Source organism: Pongo abelii, chromosome 8 (genome assembly GCF_028885655.2).
Source record: "Pongo abelii isolate AG06213 chromosome 8, NHGRI_mPonAbe1-v2.0_pri, whole genome shotgun sequence".
NCBI classification, from domain to species: Eukaryota; Metazoa; Chordata; class Mammalia; order Primates; family Hominidae; genus Pongo; species Pongo abelii.
In genome coordinates this window covers 76,437,164-76,458,796 of record NC_071993.2, presented here as the reverse complement: position 1 = coordinate 76,458,796, position 21,633 = coordinate 76,437,164, and the positions used below count along the sequence as shown (strand labels likewise).

Genomic DNA, 21,633 nt, shown 5'->3' with positions numbered 1-21,633 from the left:
GCAGATCACTTGAGGTCAGGAGTTTGATACCAGACTGGTCAACTGGCTGACCACTGGTGAAACTGCATCTCTACTAAAAATATTTAAAAAATAGCTGGGTGTGGTGGCACACTCTTGTAATCCTAGCTACTCAGGAGGCTGAGGCGGGAGGATCGCTTGAATGTGGGAGGCGGAGGTTGCAGTGAACTGAGATCATGACACTGAACTCCAGCCTGGGAGACATAGCGAGACTCCATCTCAAAAAAAAAAATTACCACTTGCTTATATAACACAAGAAATCTTGTAAAAACATAATTTCCAGCTGGGCGCAGTGGCTCACACCTGTAATCCCAGCACTTTGGGAGGCCGAGGCGAATGGATCACAATGTCAGGAGTTCAAGACCAGCCTGGCCAGGATGGTGAAGCCCTGTCTCTACTAAAAATACAAAAATTAGCCGGGTGTGGTGGCAGGCATCTGTAATCCCAGCTACTTGGGAGGCTGAGGCAGGAGAATCACTTGAACCCAGGGGACAGAGGTTGCAGTGAGCCGAGATCATGCTACTGCATTCCAGCCTGGGTGACAGAGTGAGACTCCATCTCAAAAAAATATATATACATATATATTTTTTTCCTCAAATAAATCATAACTTTTAAAATTAGGTTAGAAATATCTATTCAAATTATTTTTAAAATACCATCAAGGCCGGGCATGGTGTCTCATGCCTGTATTCTGAGCACTTTGGGAGGCCAAGATGGGAGGATCACTTGAGGCCAGGAGTACAAGACTAGCCTGGGCAACATAGCAAGACCTCAACTCTACAGAAAATAAAAAATTGGCCAAACATGGTGGCATGTGCCTCTAGTCCCAGCTACTAGGTAGGCTGAGGTAGGAGGATAATTTGAGCACAGGAGTTTGAGGTTGTATTGAGCTATGATTATGCCACTGTATAGCCTGGGTGACAGAGCAAGACCTTGAAAAAAATTGAATTATAAATTCATTTATGAACTTTGGGAAAATTATTTATTTCTCTCCACAGGGTTCAGACAAGTAATTTCACATTTCATTGTAAGTCAAGGGTAAGAAAACATTTTTTATACATCCATCACTAATAGAGATCACAGTATGTCAATGAAATATTTAAATACGCTGTACAGAGATTGATTTTTTAATGGATTTCTATAAGTAGTATTAATAGGAAAAAGCATATAATACAATCTACTCTGTATCTAAAAGCTTTAATTTATTCAAATATTGGAAGAAATTCGTCTTCTGAATTTTTCTCATTTAAAAAGCATTATGAGAACTGATTCAAGGATGGAGGAATCAATTAGTACTCAGCAATTCACAGACATGACATAAACATGACATTTTTAAGACATAAACAAAGACTGCATTTTGGCAGCATAGGGGACAGTCTTGCTCTTCCTCATTTTTGAAGCAGATATTTCATATTTCATAGTTTCTGAACTTCCTCAGGAGTTCTGAGGGAGCATCCTTGGACCAGCGGAAACGAAGGTGCCAATGATTCACATCTGAAAAACCTTTAAAGAAAAGAAAGTAAATATTTAAAATCAGAGTAGGAAAAGTCAATCTTGTTATAGTAAAACAGCTTGGGGGTAATATTTCACTGCAACAGGTACAATGTAAGGGTAAGACTTTGGTATGAATTATTAACATCTTAGAGAAATGGATTAACTTAAACAGACTGGAATTCTTATGAACAGGAATTACAATTTATATGGATGGTAAGACCTCACATGCTTAAATACTTAATAAGAGGAAATACATAGATGCCTCTGGTGGTGGGGATTTTGACAATTCATATGCAAAGAAATTCGAAACAAATTTCACAGTTTTCAAAAACCTTTCAAAAGTTAAAAGTCAATGGCAAAAGGATCACTTGAAATACAAGTACTATAATTGAATTCCATGGTAATAAGATTTTTTTTAGTTATAATAAACAACATTGTTGAAAACCAGAGGAAAAGAAGGTAATTTCCCTTCCCTACTAGAAGTATAAATTGGCAAAACTCCTCTGGCCGGCAATTTGGCAATATTTATCAAACTCGTTAAAATGTATAAACCTTTGCCAGGCGCGGTGACTCACACCTGTAATCCCAGCACTTTAGGAGGCCAAGGCGGGCAAATCACGAGGTCAGGAGATCAAGACCATCCTGGCTAACATGGTGAAACCCCGTCTCTACTAAAAATACAAAAAATTAGCTAGGCGTGGTGGCGGGCACCTGTAGTCCCAGCTACTCGGGAGGCTGAGGCAGCAGAATGGCGTAAACCCGGCATGCGGAGGTTGCAGTGAGCCGAGATAGCGCCACTGCACTCAGGCCTGGGCGACAGAACGAGATTCTGTCTCAAAAAAAAAAAAAAAAAAAAAAAAAGTATAAACCTTTGACCCAATAATTTTACTTCTTGAAATGTATCCTAAGGAAATAATAATGGATGCACCCAACAATTTAACTGTAAGGATGTTTATAATGATACCATTTATAAATTTTTTTTGCAAACCAAGAAACATTCTAAACTTTAGCTAATGAAAGCTGGTTAAAAGGTTTTGATATCGTCATTAACAATATTTTAATATTTACCATCATAGAAAAATGCTCACAGCATATTGCTAAGTGACAGTTAACAAAACTGTTTATGTAGTATGATCTCATTCCTAAGCTCATTATTTACATGAATATTTATGTGAAATTTTTTTAAGTCTAAAAAAAGAAGGCCAGGCATGGTGGCTCACGCCTGTAATCCTAGCACTTTGGGAGGCCGAGGCAGGTGCCTCTCTTGAGCTCAGGAGTTCGAGACCAGCATGGGCAACATGGCAAAACCCCGTCTCTACAAAAAAATACAAAAAATTAGGGGGGCGTGGTGGCATGTGCCCGTGGTCCCAGCTACTCAGGAGACTAAGACAAGAGGATTACTTGAGCCCCAGAGGCGGAGGTTGCAGTGTGCCGAGAGGGTGACACTGCACTCAAGCCTGGGTAATAGAGTGAGACTCTCTCAAAAAACAAACAAACAGATAAGAAAAGGTACACCAAAATTAATAGTATTTATCCCTGGATTGTTACAATAGATGTGATTTTCCTTTTTTCTTTTCTTCTTCTTCTTTTCTGAAACGGAGTTTCGCTCTTGTTGCCCAGGCTGGAGTGCAATGGCGCGATCTCAGCTCACCACAGCCTCCGCCTCCCGGATTCAGGTGATTCTCCTGCCTCAGCCTCCCGAGTGCTGGGATTACAGGCATGAGCCACCACAGCCGGCTAATTTTTGTATTTTTAGTAGAGTCGGGGTTTCTCCGTGTTGGTCAGGCTGGTCTCAAATTCCTGACCTCAGGTGATCCGCCCGCCTCAGCCTCCCAAAGTGCTGGGATTACAGGTGTCAGCCACCGTGCCCGGCCAATTTACATTTTTTATACGCTTTTTGTTTATCTGTACTTTCTTATTTTTCTGCAATAAACATCTATGCTTTTTGTCTTTTTATGTTAATAATATTGCTAATGAAAAAGCAGGTTACAGAATAATATATAAAATACACTTCCATTGATATTTTAATATAGTACATAAATATGTAGTCAGAAAAAGCATATACAGAATAGTTAACAATGGTTATCTCAGAAAAACAGATTACACTGACACTTTTTAAAGAATTATTGGAGAAAACAAATCTGAAGAATTTTCATTTGGGGAAAAAGCAAAAAGGAAATTGTTTCTGATTGCTATAATTGTTCATATAATTAAAACTTACTCACAAAATATGTATGGTGTGATCCTTTTAGATATACTAACACAAATGAAAATATACCAAAATATCGATAATACATATTTCTCTAAATGATAAAATTGTGAGTTATATGTTCTTCCTTTTGCTTGATCATATTTTCTCACATTTTATGTAGTAAGTAAGTGTCATTTTTGTTTAAAAAGATGTAGTTTCTGGCCGGGTGCGGTGGCTCACGCCTGTGATCCCAGCACGTTGGGAGGCTGAGGCGGGCGGATCACGAGGTTGGGAATTTGAGACCAGCCTGACAAACATGGTGAAACCCCATCTCTACTAAAAATACAAAAATTAGCTGGGCGTGGTAGCACGCGCCTGTAATCCCAGCTACTCAGGAGGCTGAGGCAGAAGAATCGCTTGAACCCAGGGGGCGGAGGTTGTAGTGAGCCAGGATCACGCCACTGCACTCCAGCCTGGGCAACAGAGCCAGACTGTCAAAAAAAAAAAAAAAAAAAAAAAAATGTGGTTTCTAGTTTGGGTTCCCGTAGAAATAGACATGCAGACAGGAACTTGAAACAGGTTGAGCACAGTGGCCCACACCTATAATCCCAGCACTTTGGGAGGCTGAGGCCAATGGATCACTTGACCACAGGAGTTTGAGACCAGCCTGGGCAACATGGCGAAACCCCATCTCTATAGTGCACGCCTGTAGTCCCAGCTATTTGGGGGCAGAGGTGGGAGGATCATCTGAGCCTAGGAGGTCGAGGCTGCAGTGAGTCGTGATTGGACCACTGCACTCCAGCCTGGGTGACAGAGTGAGACTCTGTTTCAAAAAAAAAAAAAAGAATTTGAAACAAAGTGGCTAATTTAGGAGGTGATCCCAGGTGGCACCTCAGCAGAATGAGAACCAAAGCTATAAAAGGTACATTATCAAACAAGTTATCGCCATGGGTAACTGCAAATGATCCCACTGGGGAACCCTGGGAGACAATATAAAACTTCTTAGAGTTATCTCATGTGAGGGGTGAAGGACCTGGGGAATTTAGCTTCCCACTCCCACTCATTATTGTCATCCAAAGGGCATTTACTCCCTGACACTTACTGACTGCTGATTTGCTGCCAAGTAGGCTCCATTGCCAGAGCAAGCCCTCTGGCAGAGTCACAGTATTTGTGGCTGGAGGCACAGGGTTGGCAATGCCTAGGAAGGTAGTGCCCAGGGACATGGCAGCACACCAAAATCACTGCATATATTTAAATTTTTCTTGGTGGGAAGCGGCGGCTCATGCCTGTAATCCCAGTGCTTTGGGGGGCCAAGGTAGGCAGATCACGAGGTCAGGAGTTCCAGACCAGCCTGGCCAACATGGTGAAACTCCATCTCTACTAAAAACACAAAAAATTAGCCGGGCATGGTGGCAGATGCCTGTAATCCCAGCTACTCGGGAGGCTGAGGCAGGACAATAGCTTGATCCGGGAGGCAGAGGTTGCAGTGAGCCGAGATGGTGCCACTGCACTCCAGCCTGGGCAACAAAGCAAGACTCCATCTCAAAAAAAAAAAAGAAAAAATGTCTTTCTCTTTTTTACTCCAAGATGTTACACAAAACTATTTTATTCTAGAACTGTATTTATCAGAATGCATATTTATTGCATATTTAAGCAGAAAGAAAGTAAAAATGAGATTTTCTCGCCCAGTGGTTTTCAGATGCGGTGCTTCATATTTTACTGTTTGCAATAAAGAATTAGAATGTGATGGGGGCTATTTGGTGGCTGCTCATCACAGAAGAGACATCAAAAAGGCAAATTCCAAAGTGAATATCTACTACTGCTTGAGGAAATTAGCAAATATACTGAAAAGTAATATGTAAGAAGCCACTCAGGGCTTGGTAAAGTTGACGGGAATAATATTCCTTAAATGCTGACATTATAAAAATTTACATTGCAGTAAAATGAAATCATAAATAATCATGCAACAGCACTTTGATATATCCAACTCTAGCTTTAAGGCACTAGTCAGAAAAGCCAATAATCTTTTAAACATCATAAAGAAAATACTTGTAAATGCAACCTGTGGCAGAATTTCATAATTCTCCAACAACAGCTTTTTAGAACAATGATTCCCAGTTGGGTGCAGTGGCTCATGCCTGTAATCTTAGCACTTTGGGAGGCCAAAGTGGGCAGATCGCCTGAGGTCAGGAGTTCTAAACCAGCCTGGGCAACATGGTGAAACCCCATCTCTACTAAAAACATGAAAATTAGCCAGGTGTGGTGGTGGGTGCCTGTAATCTCAGCTACTTGGGAGGCTGAGGCAGGAGAATCGCTTGAACCCAGGAGGTGGAGGTTGCAGTGAGCTGAGACAGTGCCACTGCACTCCAGCCTGGGCAGCAAGAGTGAAACTCTGTTTCAAAAAAAAAAAAAAAAAAAAAAAGAACAATGATTCCCATCCCCTCCACTTCATTCCTTTTTTTTTTTTTTTTTTCTTTGACACAGGGAGACACAGGGTCTTTCTCTGTCACCCAGGCTGGAATGCAGTGGCAGGATCATAGCTCACTGCAGCTTCAAACTCCCGGGCTCAAGCAATCCTCCTGCCTCAGCCTCCCAAGTAGCTGGGACTACAGGCACACACCACCATACCTAGCTAATGGTTTTTTAATTTGGTAGAGACAGGGCTCTTGCTATGTTGCTCAAGCTGGTCTCGAACTCCTGGACTCAAGCAATCCTCCCACCTCAGCCTCCCAAAGTTCTAGAAGTACAGGCCCAAGCCACTGCAGCTGGCTCCACTTCATTCTTAAACAATAGCATACATATCACAATATGAAGACATCAAAACTGGCATCACAATTTGTTCTGAGTAAATTATATGTGAAAATTGATTATATGAATTGGCATTATCTGTTATTACCCAAGTAAATTAGAGCCGAGAACCAGGGAGAGGAAAAGAAAAGCACTCAGGACACAAATGCCTGCCCAAGAATTCTATCACAAGCCAGCTGCCGAAATGACCTGCCTTGCCTCTAAGGCTAGTTTTTCCTATTGCCGTCACTCACCAATTAGAGTTTACTAGCTCCCAAAAACTTTGCTAGTGCCAGAGTTTTCTTTCATAACAATATGTAACATTTCTCTTTCTAATAAAACCCCCAACATTTTATTTGTTCTTCAGACACACCAAAGACCATCCCATCTGTGTGTATGCCTTGAATTGCAATGTAGTTTTTATATATTTTCCCAAGTAAAATGTTTTACATAGAGATTCGAATCTATATTTTTGTTTGACTTTGACATAATATATAGCTACACTATGGAATGTTATCAGCTGTTAAAAAGCAGGAATTCATTCTGAATGTAAGGATTTAGAGAGAAGTCCCCTAATAATAAAAGTTAACAATAAAAAAGTGTTTACGATGTGCCTGGTACTGGTCTAAATATTTTACATATATTAAGTTATTGTGTGTGTGTATGTGTGCGTGTGTCTGTGACAGGATCTCATTCTGTCACCCAGGCTGGAGTACAGTGGTGCAATCGCAGCTCACTGCTGCCTCAACATCCCCCCACACACACCCGGGCTCAAGTAACTGGGATTACAGGCACACACCACCACTCCTGGCTAATTTTCATATTTTTTTTAGAGATGGTTTCACCATGTTGCCCAGGCTGGTCTCAAACTCCCGGCCTCAAGCAGTCCGCCCACCTCACCCACCCTAATTGCTAGGATTACAGGTGTGAGCCACTGCAGCCAGACAATTATGTTATTTACTCCTCAAAAAAAAAAAAAAAAAAATCTTATGAGGTAGACACTAATATTTTGACCATTATATAACTAAGAAGACATAGATGCAGAGGGGTTAACTAGCTTGCCCAAGGTCATATAACTCATCAGTGAAAAGCTGAGCCCACATTCTTAACCACTGGGTAACACAGAGAAATGTGTACAGTATAACCCCATTCTTTACTTTTAAAGCTCTCACAAGTGCACATATACACACCTGTGTTAGCATAGAGAATAGTGGAAGGAAACACACCTGAGTGTCAGCCTTGGTTACTTCAAGAAATAGCAGCAGAGAAGGTTGGCAACCTGGCTATATATGATTCTTTGAATTTTTTAACAGCAAGTCTATACTACTTTTGTTTTTATTCAGTATCTAAATGACTGTTTTTTAAAAAAGAAGGAAAATTTCATAGAATCCTATGAGAGGGGTTCAAGAGGCCTCAGCATCATGCCTGAGTCTCTGAAGTATCTCCCACCCACACTACACCTAATTCTGGTGTGCACAGACTTGGTCTGAATCTGACAGAAACAGAAAGACTCGGGGAACCCCCAGGGGTTCAAGACACACAAAACTGAACATTCATCGTCTTTACATGTAGGGGAGTGATTGTACTCCTGTGTTTGCTTAAAACACTGTTTTTCTACATTTCGGGCTTCTCCTTTGATCAGTTTGTTAAATTATAACCATTTCCAGTTACTGGGTGATGCAATCAATGTGCAGACTCCACAGCCATCTCTTGGGTAACCAACAGAGACATCTGAATCAAACTCTATGAATCTTCATTCCCAGCAAGAAGAGAACAGGTAAAAGTTCTCCCCAAAGACAGATTTGAAGTGACTATTTCTCAAAAGACTATAATCCACCACAAGCCATCTAACTATCTTCTTTTGAATACAAGTGTTCTAGGGTGTTCAGGAACGTTCTGCTTAAAGGCTAAATTCTAATAGGGTGCTACATCACAACCCTGAGAATCAACACGTAATAATTTGAAGGACAGTTACAATGTGTGTATACAATGTGTGTATATATAACACATCCAAACTAGTTGGATGGCTAGATAGATAGTCAGATAGACAAATTATACAAACAGCTAACATTTACCTAGGGCTTCCTAGATGTGAACCGCTGTGCTAAGCATTTTGTATGTATCTCCCCATTTAATCCTCATGGTAACCCTATAAGAAGGTACTATTTTTTATTTAAGAGATGGAGTCTCATTATGTCACCCAGGATGGAATGCAAGCACCTAATCACAGGAGTGATCATCGCACACAGCAGCTTTGAATTCCTGGGCTTAAGCCAGCCTCCTGCCTCAGCCTCTTGAGTAGCTAGGACTACAGGTGCACAGCAATGCACCTAGATGAGCAAGTACTATTATAATCCCTATTTTATAGATGCAGAAACTGAGGTCTAGAGAAGTTAAGTAACTTTGCCAAGTAATACAGATAATAAGTAGTAGAGCTAGGATGTGAACTCAGGTAGTGTAGCTTGGTAGCCAGGAGGTAAACTATAATACTCTGCTTCAGTGGATTTATAAATGATTCAGAATGTCTACAGAGCGATTTACAGATAAGGCATTATTGGGCCGGGCGTGGTGGCTCACACCTGTAATCCCAGCACTTTGGGAGGCCCAGGCAGGAGGATCACCTGAGGTCAGGAGTTCGAGACCAGCCTGGCCAACATGATGAAACCCCATCTCTACTAAAAATACAAAACTTAGCCAGGCATCGTGGCCGGTGCCTGTAGTCCCAGCTACTGGGGAGTCTGAGGCACAAGAATCGCTTGAACCCCGGAGGCAGAGGTTGCAATGAGCTGAGATTATGCCACGGCACTCCAGCCTAGACAACAGAGTGAGACTCCATCTCAAAAAAAAAAAAATTAATTAATTAAATTCAATAAGGCATTATCATAGGATAGGGCAATGCCTTGGAACACTGACTCTGAAGCCAACCTGCCTTGGTTCAGACCCCTTTCCCTTCCCATACAAGCTGTATGGCTTTAAGCAAATTACTCAACCTCCTGGCCTTTGGTTTTCTCATCTATAAAATGAGAATAATGTTGATATCAGCCTCACGAGCTTGTAGTGAGAATAAGTTAATACATATAAAATTAATATTAAATGAGATAATAAATGTAAACTAATATATATAAAGAGTGTTCCTGCACATAGTAAACATTCAATCAATGTTAACTAGCATTATTTCAGTAAAGCCAAAGACACTGAGAATTGTCTCAAGGTTTCCCTTCTGAGGAATACCTTCTAGTTTCGGTGTCAATGCTAAGTGTCTTTTAAGATGCTAAACCAATCTTTAAACTTGGCACTGCTGTGCAGATTGAAAAAGTTAAGAATAAATGCAATATAAACAAAGCTCTTTAATTTCAGACCTTCTCCATTCTGCAGTTATATAACATGACTTACTTGAAGAATCTGAATTTTGCGGGGAGACTGACTTCTCTAGGGGCTTGGGTTCTTTCGTCTCCATTTTCTCTGTGGTTGAAGCCAGCTCCTCTTTCTTTCTTTCTCTTTGCTCATTCCATTCCTCATTTTCAATCTTGGTGGTATGAGTCTTGTCAGATTCTTCCAGCATCAGGTCTTTTTTACCTCTGACAGCCCAGTGCATTGACTAAATTAATGTAAAGCAGAGATAAAAATTAAATTGATATTATATGATTTTCTATATTTAAAGTCTGATATGTGGTAACGCCTGACCTACTACTGTAGTGCTAATTAACAGCATGTTAGACTTGACTATTAACAAGATACTCATAAGTTAATCCAGATATTAATTAATCCAACTATTAATAGTTACTTTTCACCATATACCCTTTTGTACCTTTTTCATTTTCTGTTCTGTATATGTATTTCCTATTAGATCTAAAAATTGGACAGATGGATGAATGAATGGAGGGATGGATGGACGAACTAACAAATGAATACAGTGAAAAAGAGCGCTTTTGAGTTTGCTGTATCAAGAATATTTCAAGTGGAATCATTAGCCCTATCATCAACCAAAATAATACATAACTATTTCTTAAAACCTCATCGGGATATTGTAGGAAGCTATTCCTGAAGTACTAAGAAACAGTGACACACTACCTCTATTACCACAACTCAAGACTAGAGGGAAACATAGCCTTTAACACCCTAAAATTATAAATATTCTAGCTCTCTGCCCTAATCAAATCAAAGAAGTCATTTATTCCCACCTTCAACCTATCTCTTCCCAACTACAAAGAAGTGTCATCCTGAATCCTCTTCTCCAAATATAACCAGTCCACAGGCTAATCAACCCCAAAATCCAAGAACCACCCCATAAAGCAGTCATTGCCACCAATAAATGTAATCAGCTCTCACCCTAACAAGAAAAAGAAAAGAGGCTGGACACAGTGGCTCATGCTTGTAATCCCAGCACTTTGGGAAGCCAAAGTGGGTGGATCACTTGAGGCAAGGAGTTCGAGACCATCCTTGGCCAAAATGGTGAAACCACGCCTCTACTAAAAATACAAAAATTAGCTGGGCGTGGTGGTGCACACCTGTAATCCCAGCTACTCAGGAGGCTGAGGCAGGAAAATTGCTTGAACCCAGGAGGCGGAGGTTGCAGTGAGCCGAGATCGCACCATTGCACTCCAGCCTGGGCAACAGAGAGCAAGACTCGGTCTCAAAAAAAAAAAAAAAAGAAAGAAAGAAAAAGAAAAAGAAATGGGAAGGAAAGGCACCAAAATGTAACTGTAGTTATGCCTGTGTAACAGAATTACATCTTTTGTTTTTGTATTTCCCAAATTTTCTATGAGAAGATTATATATATATATACAATTAGAAAACATTGTATTTTAGGCTGGGCGCAGTGGCTCACACCTGTAATCCCAGCACTTTGGGAGGCCGAGGTGGATGGATCACAAAGTCAGGAGTTCCAAACCAGCCTGGCCAACATGGTGAAACCTCATCTCTACTTAAAAAAACAAAAATTAGTTGGGCAAGGTAGTGTGTGCCTGTAATCCCAGCTACCCAGGAGGCTGAGGCACGAGAATCACTTGAATCCGGGAGGCAGAGGTTGCAGTGAGCTGGTATCGCACCACTGCACTCCAGCCTGGGTGACAGAGCGAGACTCTGTCTCAAAAAAAAAAGAAAATATTCTACTTTAAAAATTAGATGAAGTTTCGATGCAAAAACATATAAGGAGGGAGATTTCTGGTGCCAACAATATGTGTGGGAAGGGAATAGTTGCAGAGTTAAACACTTCAAAACCATTTGCTAAATTATAAATGCAAGTATTACCGATTTCTCTGTAGATTTTATTTCAAAATAAAAATGTTAATTTTTAAAAGAGGCAATGCCTTAGCTGGTATTAAAAAAAAATTGACTTTTGTTTGGTTGGTTTAGGTTTGTTGTTTTGGTTTGTTTTTTGCATATGCACAAAATAAAAGAGGCTGCCAGTGACTTCCTCTGCAGAGGGAAAAGGATATTAGGAAGGTTTGTGAAAAACAAGGAATAAGACATTCAAGAATTCAGGGCCCAGAGAGCTGAAAATGTAAACTGTGAGCTTCACAAGCCAGCAAGGTGGCCTGTACATGATGTATTGATCTCCGTGCCTCAGTACTTCTCTCTTGAAATCAAAGTACCTGTGGTCTGTCTTAGATAGGTTAGGATTAATGTCTAATCCACAGTAAATGCTTTAAAGGTCCTCAGTGAAAAGATGTTCTGAAATAGTAGTCTTATCCATCTCCTTTGTGAATCAATCGGAATAAAATATGTTATCAGACTCCCACATCTGCTGATTCTCATTAAAGAAATATACAGAAGAAATACCCAAACTGTATCTAACCTTAGATACAAGTGCTTCTCATGCTTTGTAGTTCAATCAAAGGACTAACATCAGAGTGATGCTAAGCAGCCTGGTTTGGTGGGACACAGTTAGATAGTCTGCAAATCACTCATTTCTGTGTTCACAAGCATATTTCTCAACTCCACAAGGGTATTAGTTGCACAGAACAACATTTAACATCAAGCGAACTAGTCTATTATGCAGCTACTCATTTCAGTAGAATCAGTATCCATAAAAGATATCAAATGACAGCAACTGATACAGACTAAGAGAGAGACTAGAAAGGGGAGAGTCTGTACAGCAAGATAATAAAACGCAGAAGACAGAAAATCTATATATGCATGGAAGGAACTAACGCTAAACAGACAGCAAGCCTAGGTGCAAAGGCCACTAATCTTAACAGTTCGTGAAATTGCTATGTTGTTATTCTGCCTTCACAATTAACTTATTTACCAGCTTTCTTGAATGAGTTGGTTTTTTTTCTCTAGGAAGTTGTTTTCTTACATTCTAGACCTTGGTCAATACAAGGAAATAGTGCTCGCCTCAGCAGCACATACACCAAAATTGGAATGATACAAAGAAGATTATCATGGTCCCTGTGCAAAGATAAAAGGCACGTTCATGAAGCATTCCATTAAAACACACACACACACACACACACACAGGGAAATAAAAAATTTTGTTTACTTTCCAGTAAACATTGGCACAACATTTTTTTAAATCCATGGACTCAGATGAGCCATAGATCAGCTGAAGCTATACAAAATTGACTGGTTATTATTATCCTGGATCAGCGATCACCATGAGTGAATTCTTTACTTTCCAGGGTGATTTCTGACCTGATTTTGGATAACATCCAATTAAGACAGATTGCCTTTTGAACCAGCAGAAGGTGTTGAATTGCACACTGTTTCCCATCTGGCTGGTGAAACTGTGGCCATGTGGGCATAGTGTAGGAAGCGTTCCTGATAGGTAGTCTATGGCCAATTGAACTCACCCCAAAGACACCTTGTGCAGCTGGGAACCCAGAAACAATCAGCAGACAAATAGGCCTACACTGTGCTGACCCAAAAAGCCCTCCCAGAGGCAATCAATTTGTCAGATGATCAATTCACCAAAAATGTGTTTCTATTAACTCTTTATAAAATTTATAGCAATTGAAGTGGCATGAGATAGTTTTAATGGCTTATGAGAATTTTTTTTAGCCATTCATTTTGACTGTGCCTTTGCTGTGGCTTCTTTTTCCCATAGGCATCCTAAATCCATGCTGCCATATATTTTGGTGCTAGAGGGAGAGCCATCCATGCCCTGGGTCTCTTTGGGTAAAACCATTTAGCATGACAAAGATACATTTCCCTGAGATTCTTTGGAATCCTGGGATAACTCTTCAGGTTATCCCAGGATCCCAAAGGCCTGGATTACTGAATCCTCACTCCAGACCTTTTTTTTCAAACCAATACTACATGTCTAAATTTAAATTGCCAACATATTCATTGACCTGGGTGAGGTCTTAAAATATTTTTACCAATTAAACTATCAGGAGGAACTTCTAGAAAACAAAAAGAGAAATAAATATGTAGATAGTAAAGTGACAGACTTAGTGTGGGGAAAAAATACCAGTTCAGTTGCATCACTCCTGGATGATAGAAATGTGGTGTATATATACACCATGGAATATTACTCAGCCCTAAAAAAGAGCAAAATAATATCTTTTGCAGCAACTTAGATGGAGCTGGAGGCCATTGTTCTAAGTGAAGTAACTTAGGAATGGAAAACCAAATATTGTATGTTCTCCATTATAAATGGGAGCTAAGCTATGGGTACACAAAAGCATACAGAGTGGTATAATATAATGGACTTTGGAGACTCAGAAAGTGGGAGGCTGGGAGGGAGAGTGAAGGATAAAAAACTACATAATGGGTACAATGTATACTACTCAGGTGATGGGTGCACTAAAATTTCAGACTTCACCACCATACAATTCATCCATTTGACTAAAAACCACTTGTATTAGTCCGTTTCACACTGCTGTAAAGAACTACCAGAGACTGCATAATTTATGACGAAAAGAGGTTTAATTGACTCACAGTTCCTCAGGCTTAACAGAAAGCATGACTGGGGGGCCTCAGGAAACTTACAATCATGGCAGAAGGTGAAGGGGAAGAAAGGGCCTTCTTCGCATGGTGGCAGGAAAGAGAGAGAAGGGAGAACTGCCACACACTTTTAAACCATCAGATCTCATGAGAACTCACTATTATGAGAAAAGCAAGGGGGAAATCCGCCCCCATGAACCAATCACCTCCCATCAGGACCCTCATCCAATTCAACATGAGATTTGGGCAGGACACAAATCCAAACCATATCACCATTTGTACCCCAAAAGCTATTGAAAATTTTTTAAAGTTTTTAATTTAAAAAAATATGGCACCCCTGAGGCTGTGGCTCATTTGAGGAATTCTCCTAAAGGAAACTCCCAAGATATGATCCTGTGTGTGATGCCACAAAAGTACACTGTGATTTGTCCTGCCTTGTGGGTATAGGGACTAATAATGCTCCCAAACAATGCTTTTCCATTCCAGAGGGATTATACTGTTTAAATAAAAAGCAGAAACACAGGGTTGATGGTGTGAAGGAAAGGGAATTTATGAGATTTAACAATCTAGCCAGACGCAATGGCTCATGCCTGTAATCCCAGCACTTTGGGAGGCCGAGGGGGGCAGATCACCTGAAGTCGGGAGTTCAAGACCAGGCTGACCAACATGGAGAAACCCCGTCTCTACTAAAAATACAAAATTAGCCAGGCATGGTGGCGCATGCCTGTAGTCCCAGCTACTTGGGAGGCTGAGGCAGGAGAATTGCTTGAACCCGGGAGGCGGAGGTTGCAGTGAGCTGAGATCGCGCCATTGCACTCCAGCCTGGGCAACAAGAGCAAAACTCCATCTCAAAAAAAAAAAAAAAAAAAAAAAAACTATCAATGTGCTGGGCATGCGTTTTAGATACACGTTACTGAAATTGAAATCATAAAGCTATAATCATTTTATTGTCAGAATGGCACATATAATATGATAGTCTGCCCTTATCCTCAAGGGGTATTCCATGACCCCCTGTGGATGCCTGAAACTTGGGTAGTACCAAACCCTACATATACTATGCTTTTTCTGATATATACACACCTATGATAAAGTTTATAGTTCAATCCCAGTCCAAAACTAGGTGAGTATAGTACAATATTTTGGGAGAGTGTAAGAGCACATTCACATAACTTTCATTACACATGTTGTTATAATTGTTCTAGTTCATTATTAGTTATTGTTATTAATCTCTTACTGCGCCTAATTTATAACTGTGGCCATGCAGACATAGTTCTCATAAGCTGTTAAAATTATCTCATGCCACTTCAATTGCTACAAATTTTATAAAGAGTTAATAGAAACATATTTTTGGTGAATTGATCATTTGACAAATTGATTGCCTCTGGGAGGGCTTGTTGGGTCAGCCCTGTGTTGGCCTATTTGTCTGCTGATTGTTTCTGGGTTCCCAGCTGGGCAAGGTGTCTTTGGGGTGGGTTCAATTGGCCACAGACTACCTATCAGGAAAGCTTCCTACTATGCCCGCATGGCCACAGCTACATATTAGGCACAGTAAAAGATTAATAACAATAACCAATAATAAGCTAGGATAATTATAACAATAGATGTAATAAAAGTTATGTGAATGTGCCCTCACACCCTCTCTCAAAATATTTTATTGTACTGTACTCACCTATTTTTGCACTGGGGTTGATTGTAGGTAACTAAAACCGAGGAAAACAAAACTGAGGATAAGGGGAGACACTACTGAATATCTGACGCAAACACCCTAATGTCGACATTTATCTACAAAACGATAGACAATGATCTCTTAGGTGAACAATACTAGGCATGATAATTGTTATTAATTTCTCTAGAGTAGCGAATGCAAAATGATGAACAGATGAAATACGCAAAAAGACAAGGCGACAATTAAAATGTTATAGAGAGAAGTGAGGCTGTCATATGCAAAAGTTACTGTAAGGCATAGAACAGAAAGGAGGCTGGGCGCGGTGGCTCACATCTGTAATCCCAGCATTTTGAGAGGCTGAGGCAGGTAGATCATGAGGTCAGCAGAAGGAGACTATCCTGGCCAACATGGTGAAACCCCGTCTCTACTACAAATACAAAAAAATTGGCTGGGCGGGTGGTATGTGCCTGTAGTCCCAGCTACCCAGGAGTCTGAGGCAGGAGAATCGCCTGAACCCAGGAGGCGGAGGTTACAGTGAGTCGATATCGTGCCACTGCACTCCAGCCTGGCGACAGAGTGAGACTCCATCTCAAAAATAAATACATAAATAAATAAATAAAAGAACAAAAAGGAATGAAAGGAAAGTTACAGAACGTCTATCAAATGAGGTATAGAACAGGTAATACTTGGTATATAGGATTCAAAGTCCACTGTGGAAGAGAAATAGAAGGATATCAGAAACAATAAGGTTTAGCCCCAACGAAGAAGACTATATGAGAAAAAAAATCACTGCTGATTTGAAGCAGAGAGATATGCCTCTCATCATTTTTGTACCACTAATAAAAATAAATTCGAAGCTAAATATAGCCCAGCATACTATTTCAACTTTGCTGACAAGACAGATGATGCTGCCAGTAAGATCTAAAATGTAATTATTGTAAAACCTTGAACAGTTCACAGTTAAGCTACATCCAAAGCAGAAATGATGTGTTTGGAGACAGGAAATTAGCATTTAATGGAAAGACGTTGGCAATATAAATCCAAGTGAGGATTTGGAGAAGAGTTTTTGGAAACTTCACAGCTAACTGGATATTAGCTATTAAAACATAAGTGACACAGTTGAGTGGATCGCCCAGAAAAATGAACTATAAATCAGAAAGTGTTAGAATAGCAAGAGTCACTAATCCAGTTGCAGTTACAGTGTGTCACACTTAGGAGACTGGGAAATATGCTTATGCAGAATTGGTAGAACAGTATTTAGCTAGTGTCAAAAAGGAATTTTGAATTTACACAATGAAAATGACAAAAATCTTATTTTTCAATACATAAAGTCACAATTTTTTTAAAGATTCCCTCTAGTAATTTTATGCATTTATACAATAATTATATGGTTAGTCTCTCATAAATAATTAGCCCATCTTAAACAAATCCACATGAATGCACACTTCTTTCCAAAATGCAATGAAGAAAACAGCTTACACTTTATGTAGAGTGGCTTTAATCATATACTTTGGAAGTTTTTCCTTTCTCTTCCCTATTATTTCAAAAGCGCCCTTCAATATTATGGGTCTTTTATCAACAATTTGCTCAAGTCTTCTAAAATAAAAACTATGAAGAAAGAAATCTAAATGTAACCCTGAAGGGCTACAATTTAAGAGATGTGAATCATTTTATACACTAGTTCTAACAACTGTCCCTGAAAACTTACCTATGAGGTAATTTCTGTATTATAAGTCCCATGTCATAGAAAAGTGTTCTAATGGAGAGAATCTAGGTAATAAATAATGCCTAAATCTTTAAAATTACATTTTGTCTATAATATATAAAGGTCAATGTTGAACAAAATAAAAATATGACAGTAATTATAGTGAATATTTTGATATTTATGCCTTTTAATGACATGAAGAAAGATAACACAATGTTTTTAAAGTCTAACAATTCTTTCACCAGAATGTTTAATAGGAATAATTCATGGCTTTCTTTGACTAATCAGATCCTGCCTTTTTAATGAAAATTCTAAGCCTTGAAAAGAGAGCAAGCTGACATAAACTAAAAAGATGGAGCATGTGAATTTACAATGGTTAAAACTCAGCAATTCATGAGCAACTTGAAAAGCACATTTATTAGAGCTCATAAAATAGTAAGCAATAACAGGGAGTCTGTATACTGAAACAAACAGCCAAAGAGATTGAAAAAAATGTAGTCACAGGCTCTTCTGGCACAAATTCATTGCCTCTATTCTGGTGAGCTTCTCTTCATGGGATTTATGGACACTGAATTATATCCAGACTCTGCTAACTTCTTGGTTTTCTCCCTCCTATCGCCTAATGATTCTTTAAGCTACTACATGAGTCTAATCCATGGGCATCCTGAGCTTCACAAATTCACGTCATCCCCAGCGAGAAACCCACCGTCTTCACTGAATCATTCAAAGCTTCCCACTGCTGGAATGGCATCGACATCTGGCTCCTTCGCCAGTGGTCATAGCGGGCTCGACTCTCTTCATTGGTCAGAATCTCCTTTGCCTTCTGCAGTTTCTGAAAAGTCTCCACTGGAAAACAAATCAAGAAATGAGCACTTCTCTCTTGGAGGGGATATTTTAAACTCCAAAACTATCCAACTGATCTTACTAGAACCATGACTCTGCCACTTAATAGCTATGTGACCTTGGGCCAATTTACCTCATTAAGCTTTTGTAAAGGGTATCATAAGGACAAGCAAGATCATGGATGTAAAGTGCTTGGCACAGTTTATCCACTCTCTGTATTGTGCCTCAGTCATGTGCCAGAGGCTACTCCCGGTGCTGATGACACAGATGTGAATAATAGACATTATTAGCAGGGGAAAGAAACATTTGTAAACATTGAAAAAATGCTATTCCACCTTATAGGAAGAAAACTACCTTTTTTAGTGCTGGGTGTGAGACAGGGCAGTAATTAGGCAAGAGGGACGGTAAAACTGAAGAATATAAAGCAGGAAGGAGCACGGTGACTTAGAGGAAGTAGGAATTGCCAGTGTGGCTGGAGGACACAAGGCTAGAGGAAGAACGATTAGGGATGGGGCTGTAGAGTAGACAGACAATAGCTCAATAAACCAGGGCCTGAGATGTCATGTTAAGGATGCTGGTCTGCTTCTTGTCGTAAGAGAAACGAGAGGCTTTAAGTATAATAAATAACATGGTAGATGCTGGGACAAATGGTAGCTTGTCACTAATCTACTTGACCAGATGGCATATAATAGAAACCTTTTATGGCTCTGTTATAAACACCTCCAAAATCTCTTCTGCTCCTCAGTGAAGTAAAAACTTTCTGCAGAGCAGAATACAAGATTTATATACAGGCCGGGTGCAGTGGCTCTCGCCTGTAATCCCAGCACTTCGGGAGGCCGAGGTGGGTGGATCACGAGGTCAGGAATTCAAGACCCAGCCTGGCCAAGATGGTGAAACCCCATCTCTGCTAAAAATACAAAAAAAAAAAAAAATAGCTGGGGGTGGTGGCAGGCGCCTGTATTCCCAGCTACTCAGGAGGCTGAGGCAGAGAACTGCTTGAACCTGGGAGGCGGAGGTTGCAGTGAGCCGAGATTGTGCCACTGGACTCCAGCCTGGGCGACAGAGCGAGACTCCATCTTAAAAACAAACAAACAAACAAAAAAGCCAGGCACAGTGGTGCACGCCTGTAATCCCAGCTACTCAGGAGCCTGAGGCAGGAGAATTGTTGGAACCCGTGAGGCAGAGATTATAGTGAGCCGAGTTGGCACCGCTGCACTCCAGCCTGTCCGACAGAGCAAGACTCCGTCTCAAAACAAACAAAAATTCATATGTTGAATTCCTAACTCCCAAAATGATAGTATTAGGAGATGGGGCTTTTGAGATATGATTAGGTCATGAGGGTGGAACCCTCACGAATGGAATCAGTGCCCTAATAAAAGAAACCCAGACAACTTGCTCACTGTTTCCCCCATGTGAAAACACAGCAAGAAGACAATTAGCTGGGCATGGCGGCGGGCGCCTGTAATCCCAGCTATTCGGGAGGCTGAGGCAGGAGAATCGCATTAATTCGGGAGGTGGAGGTTGCAGTGAGCCAAGATCACACCACTGCACTCCAGCCTAGATGACAGAGCGACTCCAAAAAATAAAAAGTCAATATACAAATATCAGTAGTGTCTCTACACATTAGCAATGAACAATCTGAAAGTGAAATTAAGAAAATTCCATTTATAAGAGCATCAAGAGACGGACCCGGTGGCTCATGTCTGTAATCCCAGCACTTTGGGAGTCTGAAGCGGGTGGATCACGAGGTCAGAAGTTCGAGACCAGTCTGGCCAACATGGTGAAACCCTGTCTCTACTAAAAATACAAAAAAAAAAAAAAAAAAAAAATTAGTTGGGCGTGGTGGCAGGCGCCTGTAATCCCAGCTACTCAGGAGGCTGAGGCAGGAGAATCACTTGAACCTGGGAGGCAGAGGTTGCAGTGAGCTGAGACCATGCCATTACACTCCTGCCTGGGTAACAGAGCGAGACTCTGTCTCAAAAGAAAAAAAAAAAAAGCTTCAAGAAGAATATAATATTTTTTAAAAACTGAACAAAAGAAGGAACTACACAATATTGTCAAAAGAAGCTAAAGAAGATCTAAATAAATGAAAAGACATCCCATGTTCATAAAGATTTACTATTGCTAAAATGATAATACCCCCCAAACTGATCTGCAGATTCAACATAATCTCTATCAAAATCCCAGTTGCCTTTTTTGCAGAAATTGATGATCTAGTCCTAAAATCTGTTTGCAAGTACAAGGGACCCAGAATTGTCACACACACACACAAAAAAAAAAAAAAAAAAAAAAAATCTTGAAAAAAATAAGAGCAAAGTTGGAGAATTCACACTTCTGAATTTCAAAACTTATACTATGAAGCTACAGTAGTGAAAACAGTGTGGTACTAATATAAGGATAGACATACTTATAAATGGAATAGAATTGAGAATCCAGAAACAAACCCTTACATTTACAGTCAATTGATTTCAACAAGAGTGCCAAGACAATTTAATGAAGAAAAAAATAGTCTTTCCAACAAATGGTGCTAGGACAACTGAATATCAATATATAAAAAGCATGAATTTAGATTTCTACCTTAAGCTATAAACAAATATTGACTCAAATGGATCACAGATCCAAATGTAAGAGTTAAAACCATAAAAAACTGAGAAAAAAAAACATAGGAATAAATCTTTGTGACCTCAGCTTAGGCAAGAGCTCCTTAGATATGACACCAAAAGCACAAGCAACAAAAGAAGAAATAGATAAATTGGACTACATCAAAATTAAAATTTTTGTGCCTCAAAGAATACCATGAAGAAAGTGAAATGACAAGCCATGAAGTGGGAAAAAATATTTGCAAATAATATATCTGATAAGGTACTTATATCTAGAATTTATAGAGAACATTTACAACTCAATAATAAGACAAATAACCCAAATGCAAAATGGACAAAGGGCTTGAATGAACATTTCTCCAGAGAAGATATACAAATAGCCAATAAGCACCTGAAAAGATTCTGAACAGTATTAGTCCTCAAGGAAATACAAATCAAA

At 39.9% G+C, this 21,633-nt stretch overlaps 1 protein-coding gene and 1 non-coding gene across 2 annotated transcripts in view; one reads left to right on the top strand and one right to left on the bottom strand.

The window, feature by feature from the left end:
* Positions 1-980: 980 nt before the first annotated feature.
* Positions 981-21,633, bottom strand: part of DNAJC12 (DnaJ heat shock protein family (Hsp40) member C12) — a 43,672-nt gene continuing 23,019 nt past the window's right edge. The window contains exons 3-5 of the mRNA XM_002820896.6: positions 18,458-18,597; positions 9,884-10,088; positions 981-1,521 (exon numbers count right to left, since the gene is read on the bottom strand). Coding sequence (XP_002820942.1) covers positions 1,427-1,521; positions 9,884-10,088; positions 18,458-18,597 — 440 coding nt within the window. The 3' untranslated portion in view covers positions 981-1,426. The remainder of the gene's footprint in view (positions 1,522-9,883; positions 10,089-18,457; positions 18,598-21,633) is intronic.
* On the top strand, positions 12,822-12,928 carry LOC112135298 (U6 spliceosomal RNA). Its single transcript, XR_002916600.1, has one exon. It is a non-coding gene; the product is annotated as a U6 spliceosomal RNA (small nuclear RNA).